We start from the raw sequence: 12,357 nt of genomic DNA on the forward strand, positions 1-12,357 counted from the left end.
AAATGCAGACTGAGGGCCTAATGGTTCATGGCTATATAAACGCAAGCTTAACTGAAGCTCCATTTTCTGCTCCCCCAACTGTCCTCCTCCCTCCTGCCGCACAGTAACTCACTTCTGCACGTCCCTCTTGATATTGCGAACACTATTACGATAAAGAGGGGTGGGGGGAGACAGTGCTTCATAAAAAGGTGAACGATTAGGACCTTTGACCAATACCTTTCTTTTCAACAAATGATATCCCACCTACAGACTGAAGCCAAAATGTATTACTACAGATAAGAAAGCAGACACATATTCAAACCCCACATTCAGATACAACTGCCTATGTGTGGATTATATCAAAATTCCCCTCAAAGGGAACCAGGTGGAATTTATACAACCCCAAACGCAGCCTGCCCTCAATGACTTCTTCAAAAGGAGGTTTCAAGTCTTTTGCAATTTCTTTCTTTGAATCAGGAGTTTCAGCAGCCCCTTCTCCTCCGCACAGATAGAAATGGATGGTGTGATGCAGAAAGCACCCCAATAGTCCCCCTGCAAACGCCCGTTGACCTAAATGACCCAGAGACACCCAGGAGGTACCCAGATTATCGGTGGTTACCTGCATCTGTCACCGAGTCCCTTTCACCCCCTTCTGCGTGATGACATCAAGTGGAAATGGTACTTTCAACAAATGATATCCCACCTACAGACTGAAGCCAAAATGTATTACTACAGATAAGAAAGCAGACACATATTCAAACCCCACATTCAGATACAACTGCCTATGTGTGGATTATATCAAAATTCCCCTCAAAGGGAACCAGGTGGAATTTATACAACCCCAAACGCAGCCTGCCCTCAATGACTTCTTCAAAAGGAGGTTTCAAGTCTTTTGCAATTTCTTTCTTTGAATCAGGAGTTTCAGCAGCCCCTTCTCCTCCGCACAGATAGAAATGGATGGTGTGATGCAGAAAGCACCCCAATAGTCCCCCTGCAAACGCCCGTTGACCTAAATGACCCAGAGACACCCAGGAGGTACCCAGATTATCGGTGGTTACCTGCATCTGTCACCGAGTCCCTTTCACCCCCTTCTGCGTGATGACATCAAGTGGAAATGGTACGCGTTTGGGAGGCAAGAGGCTGACAAGCAGGAAGCACAACTGAGCCTGAGCTTTGTTCAGCCTGCAGTGAAATACATGCAGTAAGGGTTAGATACGCGCAGCAGAGAAACCCAGACAACCTCCCGGGCAGAGCAGCGGTGGCGGCGTGGGTGCACTGGGGGCAGGTGGAGGAAGGCGGCGGAGGTGTGGCGGGCTGGAGGGCCGCCGAGGGGCGTAACGCTTCCTAATCGTCTCCGCGGGACAAACAACCACCTCCCCAGACTCCTCTGCAGTCTCCCCCGCCCCTAAGTTATCCTCTGGTTGTAGAGCCTCCACTGGCAACGGTAATCCCTCAGAAAGAAAGAAAGAAAAACGAGAAGGCATAGCATAGCTCCGTGGAGCACAAGCAAAATATACTAGGTAAACCCGGTTACGTGGGAACGCGGGGCGCCCAGTCACGCGCCCAGAGAGACACACCAGCGCTGCGTTCGCGAGCATCCTTCTTTCCGTCGCCCCTGTCCGCCACCTCATCAAGACCCGGTCACTCTGTTTTGCCGATTTCTCTACTCTCTCCAAAGCCTTGCGGCGCGGCCCCCAGCCTAGGCGGGACTCGGGACCGCCGCCTCCGGAGCAGCGTCCCACGAGTCCAGCCTGCTCTGTGCTGTCGCTGCCCTCCCAGGAGCGAGCGCCCCGGACGTGTGGGTGCGCACAAAAGACCCCCAACATCTGGCCCTCCACTAAGCCCTCTCCTCCCCGGAGGGGCCCGGGGACCGCAGAGACAACTTCCGGGGGCGGGGGGAGCGCTCGACAGAGGCCCTGCCAGGGGCCCATCCCGGGGGGCGCGCGCGGCGCGGGCACGAGACCGGCTCCCTCGGACAGGAGCTCCAGAGGGCATCCGAGGACTCGGCGGAGCCGCCGACAGCGCCGCTCCCGAGCCCCAGCCGCGGGCGCAGCTCCGCCGGCCTTCGGGAGAGACGCAACTCCAGGGACCCCCCTCCCGCTCGCCCCGGGGCTGCCTCGCCGCGCCCCGGGCCGCGCTCCCCGCGACCCCTGCCCCGCCACCCCCTCCACAGTCCAAAAGGTGCCCCCTCTACCCACCAGGCGGCACCTCCCCTTTCCAGCTTCCCTAGCTCCGGGCGCGGCCGCCGCGGGGGCGCAGACATCCCTTCGCGCTTCTCTCGCCGCCCGCGACCCAGGAGGGACAGAGCAGAGAAACCGAAACTCACCGACCCCTCCCCGCAGCGGGCTCCGGCGCTCCCTACAGAAGCGGCGACGGCGGCGGCGGCGGCGGCAGCAGCAGCATCTCCGGGGGGTCCCGGCGCGCCCGCCACCCGCTCGGCCAGACGCACGCCGAGGGCTGCGGGGCGGGCGCGGGGAGCGCGGCGGCGGCGGCGCCTGCAGCCCCAGCTCCCTGCTCGGACCCTCGGGAGGCGCCCCACCTGCCCGGCCGCCCTCCGCGCTCGCAGTCGAACACCGCCGCCAGGCGCTCGGCTCCGAGCGGCAGCTTTTTGTGTCACCGCCCAGACTCGGGCACCGAGAGCGGTGGGGGCGAGAGGCCGGGCTCCGCTCCCCGCGGCACCGCCCCCACCCGGCGGCTCCACCTCCCACCCCCCTTCCCTCCCACCTCCCCGCTGGTCCAGGACTTCAGTCTGTCGCTCCCGAATCGCAAACCACCCACGGGCTGAGGAGCCGCCCACCCTCCCCCGCGCGCTCCCTCGGCCTTGCCTCCAAGTGCCCGACCTCGGCCGGGACCTCGACGTTGTCCCCTCCACGGCGCGCCTGTGGGACCCGAGCTGGAATCAGGTGTGAAAGGAGGCCGAGCTCAGCCGGCAGGACGGCGGGGCTGAGGCAGGGGCAGAGGCCGGCGGGCACCAGTCTGCAGCTCGGGACCTGGGGACCGAGCGAGGGGGGAGTCGAGATCGTCACGTTTCCAGAAACCGCCCTGGGTCCGCGTCACCGCTGGTACTTTCTGGATGCCCCTAAGAGTTCATGTGGTCCAGGCAGGGCGGGGTCCTGCTTTGGTGGAGGGGAGGATGCGTCCAAAGAAGCCTGAAAGACACCCCACCACCTGGTTCCCTAGGATGAGGTGCAGGGAGCAGGAACGGGGAGCGGCCAGTCCTGAGGGTTACACGGCAGTGCGAATCCCCGGGACCTCGCGGCCCACCCTATTCTCCACCTTGAAAGCGAACTCCTACCTTAGGGACATGCTTAGAATGCCTAGTTCCTCCAAGAAAATCTAGGCGTGGCTCTTCTGTTAACTGAAAAATAGGAGAATGGAGGACGGAGGTCGCTGGTAGAGGATGGTATCCATGCTCTCTGTTGCCTTTTTAGAGGATTTCTTTGCAGAACGGAAACCCAAAAGTCTGTTCTATGACTCTAGTAAAGTGAAGCCTGCCAACATTCCTGGATCTCCAGCACCAGGGTTCAACTGAGTGGTCCCTAGTCATCCAGCAGAGCGGGCAGCCTTTCTGGGCTGCCGGAATGGAGCTGTCTTTATGCCCCGACTGTCTTGTCCACGAGAAAAGAACTCCCATTCTAACCTCTCCCGATAGCTCATGTAAATGCTTCTGCCAAGATTACGAGATGGAAGCCCTATGAACCACGCTATGTGACCTACTAAAATTCAAAGTGTACTCAACGGACCCTTCTTGTCCCTCAAATAAAAAGCTGTTACTAGGGCTTCCCTGGTGGCGCAGTGGTTGAGAATCCGCCTGCCGATGCAGGGGACGCAGATTCGTGCCCGGGTCCGGGAGGATCCCACGTGCCGCGGAGCGGCTGGGCCCGTGAGCCATGGCCGCTGAGCCTGCGCGTCCGGAGCCTGTGCTCCGCAACGGGAGAGGCCACAACAGTGAGAGGCCCGCATACCGAAAAAAAACAACAACAACAAAACAAAAAAACAAAACCTGTTAATAGTGTTCCCAAATGTGCGGTCACTCAGCACATACAGAAATCAGTCACCAAGAAACATAAAGCTTGATGGGTATCAGGCCTCTCTAGGATCCCAAATAAAATGTTCACCTGGCTGACCCATGTCCTTTTGTTCCCTGAAGTTATATCCTCTATTGTACACCTGGCAGGAATGAAAGCAATATATCTGCTTTAAAAGCAGACATATATTCTTGGAGTAGAAAACTTCAGGAGTCTTATTTTCAGGCTCAACTTCAGGAGCCAAAAAAAATTCTTTTCCTTGTTGTTGTTGCTTTAATGAGAAGCTACTAAGAGTATTGAAAACTCTGATGTTGACCAGGAGCTTTGAATAGGATGATGAGTTACAACACACCAAGATTTTACTAGAGAAGTTTAGCCTAGAAATATTATTATACAAGAGTGACTTTAAAGACTACGTTGAGGAAGCTACTTTCAGGGATCGCTAATTATTACAAATTGTTTAAAATCTTTTTCAGCTGCTTTCCAGACATTTCTTTGGGAGGATTCAAGCATTCAGCATGGTGTTGGGTAAACTCTAACACCCTTAGTCATTCATTCCCCCTGACTGGTATTTTAATTCACACCGCATATGGGTGTTCTGCCTTCTGTCCAGTCTTGTAAAGCTGTCACACAGAGAAGGTTAATTTAGTGGGGCAGACTGGGATAGGCAGCCCTTAAGATTAGTTGGGGGCCAGCGCCGGGGCAGGTAGCCACGGTTTGAGTCAGGAGAGGCACAGGCAACTACATGTCGAAAAGGATTCTTCAGTGAGACACTTCCAGGATCAAGGCAGTTAGGAGCAGGCAGTGTTCAGAAGCGCACGCTGGCAGGCAGCATGGTGAAAGCTTCTGGAAGGCACCACGCTCCAGACTGAGGCACTGTGCCCATGTGTGGGAGGGAGGGAGATGAGATCAAGGCAGCACCCCAGGTCTTGAAGAACCAGGGTTATCAGGATGGGGCCCCCGGCACTGGGGGGTAAGATAGGATCAGATAGTCCTTAGTTCATTCAACAAATATTCCTTGAGTGTGGACTCTGTACCTGGAACGCAGCCCTAGAGCTAGGACAGAGAAGGAAACAGACCCACATCCCTACCCTCACGGAACTTTACATCCTAATGGAGGAAGCCGGAATACACAAGATAATAAGTGAAAGAAACTGTGTGCTGGGGAGGGAAAGGGAAGGAAAGAGGGGGAAATCAAGTTGCCGGGGGCGGGGGGGGGTGTTGTGAAGACTTTGTATTGGACGCAAGCTGAAATTTTAGATTGGTGGCCAGGGGAGAAGGTGCCTTTTGAGGGGAGAGCTGAAGAGGGAGAGACTTCCTGCCATCAGACAGGATGTGTGTGAGGGGGCGGGCTCTAATATCCCCAACTCCACTCCCCTGCGCTGAGTTGAGGTACTGGGACTGGGTTACAAGGTTAGTCAGACCAGTAACATTTATTGATGCTTAGTCACTTGAGGTTGAATGAAAGCTGCTTAACTCCAGGCAGGGATGAGTTCTTATTCATCTTCGTACCCACAGCATCAAGCACAGGTATCCCATAAATGTTTATCGAGCTGAACCCTTAAACCTCCTAGAACACGGGGTGGGGCTGAGATAAATGTGACCCCATGATTCCCAGGACTGTCCTTCTATCAGGATGACACTTCCACAAAACAACGTGATGATCTTTTATTATCACTTTTCATGACTGTGTTCTTGATCTTCGAGGGCAGAGATTACATTTCAACTTGTTCCCTGAGCACCTAAGACGCTAAGAGGGAGGGAGAGAAGGAGGAAATACAGGAGAGAGGCAGAGACAGAGGAGAATTAGGACAGGGAAACACGCAAACCCTGCCGGGTGCTTAAGACCCCTAAAGATCTTAATCCAGCCCAATAATGAGCATGAGTTTTCTGTTTAACATGTTTGAGTTTTACATATTAAAATTGCATCTTGAAACTGAACTATGGTGATAGTCGTACACTTAAAATAAGTAGATTTTATGGTACAAAAATTATACCTAAATAAAGCTGTTTAAAAACATTGAAGTAGGAGCTGCATTTAGACAGCTTTCATGTGCTGTAAATAACCCAAAGAGGCATATTTAACCAAACACATTATCATACTTCCTAATAGGTGTTTAAACCAAATAGATTTGTATGAAATAATAGGAAAATATATATATTGGTCCACGCCCCCAGTTCCTGGCACAGAGCTCCTAAAACCCTTGTTATTTTCTAAGTGATAAGTACACTAGAAGCATCTTTTATTCTAATATTTGGTCTTTGATGCTGGTTCCTGACATCAAGGTGATAGAAATGTCTTTTGTTCTAATGAGGTCACCCTGGGTGGGCTCCTGGATGGGGGCTGGTCACCAGAAAGACCAAGATCAGAAGCTTGGAATTTTCAGCCCCACTCCATATTCCCCCAGAGGGGAGAGGGGCTAGAAGTGCAATTACGGATCGATCATGTCTCTGTGATGAATCCTCCATAAAACTCCCAAAAGTACAGGGTTCAGAGAGCTTCCAGTTGGTGACCACGTTGGGGTGCTGGAGAGGGGTGGCCTGCAGAGGGCAGGGACACTCCTCGCCCCTTCCCACATACCTTGCCCTATGCATGTCTTCCATCTGGATGTTCAGCTATATCCTTTATTGTACCGTTTTTTTAATAAACTGGTAAACAGTAAGTAAACAGTGTCACTGAGTTCTGTGAGCTACTCTAGCAAATTAATCAAACCGAAGGTGGGAATCTCTGATTTAGAGCTGACTGGTCAGAAGCACAGGGGACAATCTGGACTTGGGATTGGCGTCTGAAGTTGGGGGGTGTGCAGTCTTCTAGGACTGAATCCCTCACCTTTGGGATCTGACGTTATCTCCAGGTAACTCCAGTTCTCCAGTGTCAGATCTGAGTTAAATCATAAGGCCGCCCAGCTGCCTTATGGTGTCACAGAGAATTACCTACCTTGGGGGAAAAACCCACACATTTGGTGACCAGAAGTGTGAGAAGTGAAGTATTATATGTGAAAGTAAAGGAGAAACAACCAGGAGAAAGGGTGAGTTTTTCTTTCTCAATTTGCAAATTTACTTTTCCCTTATGTGATTTTTGCCACCTTAAAGTACACATAGTCTTTTTAAAAGTGTAAAAAATGGTCTTCAAGTACATATAGTCTAAGATAGCTTACTGTTAGTGATTGCTAAAGATAGTGCACATTTCAAGACTGGTTTTTATTTGGGGGCCCTATGTATACCAATCTCAACAGACTAATTATTCCAGTAAGGTGTTCTGTAAGTGAGAGAGCTACTATATTTGAAACAGTGTCTAATCCCTTACCTATTTAGAACCAGGTACTATCTATGGACAATGAAGCCTCATCTGGAACAAAATAACTGAAGTATTCTGGAAACTCCAAAGAATTTCATAAGAACCATACCCAGATTGCTTTTCTAAAAGTGGCGATGGGTTGAACAAAGCCATCTTTTTTCTTAACCTCATCTTTAATATATACACTACACATTCCAAAACTGTTGGTTAGAATTATGTGGCCACAAGCAGGGGTGATAGTCAACAGCTATAGGCATAGGCATCCACCAATCAATTTGGATGATGAACATAAACAAGATGGCCATTTTGGTGTGTCCTGGCTGAGTGTCAGCTTACAGTGTGATGCCATGGTCCTCCGGACACCCTCCTCAGCAGCAGGTATCTGCTGCTTTCTCATCACATTTGTACAGTTTGGGGTTGAGTGAGACCCTCGCTCCCACCAGTAAGTTGCTAGTGTCTTTGCTATAAGCTTGGCGGAAGGAAATCATTATAAACTGAACTCTCTTCCTTGTACAATCAATATGAGACACTGTTCTCACTGACTAATGGGTTGGAGTGGCCACAGCTTATCAGCCAGGAGAGGATTGGAAAGCGTAGCTCCTTTCTTACGCCCTTGTGTGTCACCTCCATCTTCTGTCCTATCCTCTCTCCCTCCACAGCACGTCCAGCTTCTATCACCCGTGCCATTCCTGCTGCCTTCCCTGTCTTTCCTTTCCATCAGCTGTCGGGGTCCTGGCATCCATCGGGCTCCTCCCCTCGCTTGGCCACTAAACCTGCTGCTCCGGCTGTCAGTTAGGGCAAAAGTGCAGCTTTGAGAAAAAAGGGAAAAAGAATGCGGATGTTCTATCACCATTTGTCGAGACCCAGGTCTGGATCCAAGGCCTTGTCCTACGGGTCCCCGAAGCTGGCTCCAGACTCTCCAGGATCCATTCTTCTGTACTCCATTCCTAGCCTTCATCTTACCCAAGCTGACCTGGAACCCCATACCTGCTCCAGGTCCAGACCTGGCTTCACCCACCCTCTTCTTCCCGCTGTCTCTGTCCTCAGCCACCTCCTGCCCTAATATTTCAAACTCAAAGGAACCAAACATCTGTTTCTGTGCTTCTGGATCCAGAAGATCAAGTCAGAGCACCCTCTAGTGGTCAGGAGAGATGGCACCCTTGACATCCCCCAGAGGTCAGACCTTTCAGAGGTCAGTGAAGGATGACGCCAAATAGGACGTTCTTCACATACTTCCTACCTTTTCCGGCTTTAATGTATTTCCTCTGCTGTTACTTCCCTCTCTTCCCAGTGGGTGGAGTGGGCTGGCGGGGTTCCTGGAGTAAAGCACCCCCTACCAGATCCTAAACCTTCTCCTTCACTCTTCTGACACCTCCCCGGCTTCACAGTGTCCACAGCAGTTTGACAAGGTCACATATTCGTCTGTTTTAAAGAGCACAGATTATTCTGCCACAGGGCGAGGGAACTACAGGATATCAATCAAGTCCAAATTCAGTAAATACCTATAATCCCTTTTTTGTCAGTGAACGGTTATTGAGCCTGTGTGCAGCTGGTGTCGCTGACCATTTTCCACTCATCTTTAAAAGAATGTTAGCAGCAGTGTGAATGTCTCCACTTTACAGATGAGGACACTGATGCCTAGACAATTTAAGCACTTTGCCCAACTTAACATGACCAGTAAATGGTGAACGTAAACTTGACCCGGGTCTGTAGAACCCAAAGCACCTCCCGTGAATCTCTGCACCAAGACTCCTCCCATCAACCAGGATCAAGACAATTCCGTTTAAAGGCATCTGTCTCTTCCAAGCGTCCCCTATTGTAGCTCAGGGTTAGCAAGTGGCTTCTAAGCCTCACTGCGGCTCACAATCCTGCAGGGCCCCAAGTGTCCCCCAAGATTTCAAGCAGATCCGCTCTTTCTTATCCTTACCCTCACCATTTCTTTGTGCAGTTACGTGACCTATGTTTATCATTGTAATCCCCAAAGATTCAGTGCTTTCAAAGTTTCCAAGGGTGTTTACATCACTGCCTCTCACCTTGACCCTCTGTCCCTTCAAAGCTCACTCAAATTTCTCCACCCAGATTCATTTTTACCATCTGTGCGTGAAACCCTGTGAAGCCCTCCAGGTACATATCCTTTCTTTGTCCCCCATTTCCTGTTAGTAGTAAATAGGCTTCATTCACCCTCCTACACCTTCCAGAGTTCCAAAGAGCAGATTCAAACAGTTACTAATCAGAGAGGGGAAGGAATGCAGAAACAAAGGAGGAACAATCAAGAAACAATAGTGCAGCCATGGGGCAGGGTCCTGGTGCCTCCTCAAGGAATATACATAACAATGTCTCTGATCTCTTCCACAGGAACTAAGGCCCTCCACCCAGGTGGAGGATGGTAATTTCCAGGCTGAGCGCAGGATTCCTGAAACACCACCCTGTTCCCTCCCCATCAACCAATCAGAGCAAAGTCACACACCCTGCAGCCCTCACCCCAAATTTTGCCTATAAAAACTTCTCCCCCCAGTACCACTGGGGAGTTCGGGGTTTTTGAGCACGGGCCACCTGTTCTCCTTGCTCGGCCCTGCAATAAACCTTTCTCTGCTCCAGACTCAGATGTTTTGGGTTTTTTGGCCTCCCTCTGCATCCGGCACATGAACTTGCGTTCGGCAACATGCACTCTTAGGACCCCTTGGTTATTCTTTTATTTAGCACTTCCTGTCTTCTGCCTTACAGCATTGATAGCTTCTCACATATCTACATCATCAGTAGGTCCCCAGAGACCGGAACTGTTGTTTACTCACTTTTCCCCCCACCCCACATACAGCACCCCACACACAGCCGGGCATACAGCACGCCCCACAGCATCATGCAGAATAGAGAGCCCATGCCCTGCACAGAGTCAGGGCTTAATAAATGTTCGAAAGGACCAAACAGGAGTTTATTTTTCCATTCCAGATTCATGCTCCATGTCATGCTCCCCACGACAACCCCTGTCAGGGGATTTTCTCTACGTTTTTACTTCACAAATCTGTCACAACCCCGTTACTCCAGCTTAGCCAGAGTGGGATTTAGGGTTATTTCCAAATCCATTTAAAATAAAGAGTTTGGGAGGGGGATGGGTGTGGGTGGGGTGAAGAGTCCCGACCTGACCTGAGAATTCTCACCCTGGGCTTTTCAGGAAAATAGGTCCCCATAGCAATTCTTACTGTATAGCACGGGTTGAAATGTGTCCCCTCAAAATTCGTACGTTGAAGTCTTAACTTCCAGTACCTCAGAATGTGACAGTGTTTGGAGTAGAGTCTTTGCAGAGGTAATCAAGTTAAAATGAGTGGAAATTACACTTTCTTATTAAAGTGGTCCCTAATTCAGTATGACTCTGGCCCTTATAAGAATGGGAAATTTAGACACAGACATGTACAGAAGATGATGTGAAGACACAGGGACACACCTTGATCTCAGACTTCTGGCCTCCAGAACTGTGAGACAATGCATTTCTGTTGTTTAAGTCCCCCAGTTTGTGGCGCTTTGTTTTGGCAGCCTTAATAAACTAATACCCCCTAGGACTCACAGAATTGGACTCCACAGCCCATGGTGGAATACCCAAGTGCCATTTATTTCCTGAGTATTTACCTGCATTAGGTAAGCTAAAGAAGATAGCCCAGGGGATTCCCTGGCAGTCCGGTGGTTAGGACTCCATGCTTCCACTGCCGGGGGCCCAGGTTCATTCCCTGGTCAGGGAACTAAGATCCTGCAAGCCTCCTTGCAGTGCAGCTAAAAAAAAAAAAAAGAAGATAGCCTAGCAATTGTGCATTCACACTCCTGGGAGAAGAAAAATAGTCATGACAGCTACCATTTCTGAAGCATTTAATGCGTGTATCAGTAATGAGATAATGATCAATACAATAGTGTGTATAACCACTATACTGGGTGCTTTGCAAACACTATCTTAGTTAATCCTCCCAGCCCCCCCGGTTGAGGCGGGCGTTGTTATCCTCAGTTCACAGTGGCGGAAATTGAGGCTCAGAGATGTTTAGGTAAGTTGCCCAGGATCCTGCTTCTTGAGGCTCGACTGTGACCTGTTGGAGGCCTGTTGTGCTCTTCTTCCACGGGGCACATCCCCCTTCTTTTGTTCCAGCGTCCACCCCACCGCATGGGACTTTGACCATCCTGCCTAGTCCTGTGGTCACTCGTGGTGGTGCCATTTCTCTCTCTGGTGGTTTGAGGATGAGCGTGTGATGAAATTCTGGACAATGAGACACAGAGGAAGTCGGCTGGAAGGCTTGTAGAAAAGGGTTCTTACTATGGAAAAGTTGCACCAAGAAGAAGCAGTTCATTCTCTGCTGCTGGATGTTACTGATCTGTATATGATGTCAGGATGGGGGCAACCACCTTGTAACAACGAGGGGAGGTCAACACTCTCGAGGTAGAAGGAGGGTAAAGGGCCAGGTGATGACATCACTTCACATTTCTCATTTTCTGAGGTCATAAATCCACTTACTGTTCAACCCGTTCTGTGTTGTTTTCTGCTACTGATAGCCGAAATCATACCAATATGCCACTTCTACACATATGCTTTGATTTTGCATTTATGAACAGTTTTTATATGGTATTATTAGAACTAATAACCTTACATTGACTGCCATGCAGAGTTTCAAAGGCCCAACAGAGAGAAATGGCATTTTTTTCTTATTGAGGTAAGCTATACAGAACATAAAAGTTCCCCTTTTAACCATTTTCAAGTGTACAGTTCTGTGGCATTAAGTACATTCACCTTGTTGTGCACCCATGACCAGCACCCACCTCCAGAAATTTTTCATCATCCCACACTGAGACTCTGCACTCGTTAAACAATAATTTCCCATTCTTCCACCTCCCAGCACCTGGCAACCACCATCCTACTTTCTGTTTCTATGAATTCGACTTCTCAGGTATCTCATGTAAATGGAATCACACAGTATTATCCCTTTGTGACTGGCTTATTTCACTTCACATAATGTCCTCAAGGTTCATCCATGTTGTAGCCTATATCAGAATTTGCTTCCTTTTTAAGGCCGAATAATA

General features: G+C 50.2%; 1 protein-coding gene across 1 annotated transcript; it reads right to left on the bottom strand.

Annotated features, from left to right (window-relative positions):
- Positions 1-1,036: 1,036 nt before the first annotated feature.
- LOC129391566 (serine/arginine repetitive matrix protein 3-like) lies at positions 1,037-8,250 on the bottom strand. Its single transcript, XM_055080338.1, has 3 exons — positions 8,198-8,250; positions 2,178-2,858; positions 1,037-1,161 (listed from the first exon to the last, which is right to left on the bottom strand). Exons 1-3 carry the CDS (start codon positions 8,248-8,250, stop codon positions 1,047-1,049), a joined length of 849 nt encoding a protein of 282 aa, XP_054936313.1. The 3' UTR covers positions 1,037-1,046.
- Between the last annotated feature and the right edge of the window lie 4,107 nt (positions 8,251-12,357).

Source organism: Physeter macrocephalus, chromosome 19 (assembly GCF_002837175.3).
Source record: "Physeter macrocephalus isolate SW-GA chromosome 19, ASM283717v5, whole genome shotgun sequence".
NCBI lineage: Eukaryota > Metazoa > Chordata > Mammalia > Artiodactyla > Physeteridae > Physeter > Physeter macrocephalus.

Excerpts from the sequence above, each read along its gene's own strand:
- LOC129391566 (XM_055080338.1), bottom strand. The coding sequence starts at position 8,250 with ATGGAGTACAGAAGAATGGATCCTGGAGAGTCTGGAGCCAGCTTCGGG. Across the intron at positions 2,859-8,197 it reads GGAGCCAGCTTCGGGGACCC|GCGCGCCGTGGAGGGGACAA; the intron begins GTAGGACAAGGC and ends CGGGTCCCACAG. Across the intron at positions 1,162-2,177 it reads GAAAGGGGAGGTGCCGCCTG|GCTGAACAAAGCTCAGGCTC; the intron begins GTGGGTAGAGGG and ends ATTTCACTGCAG.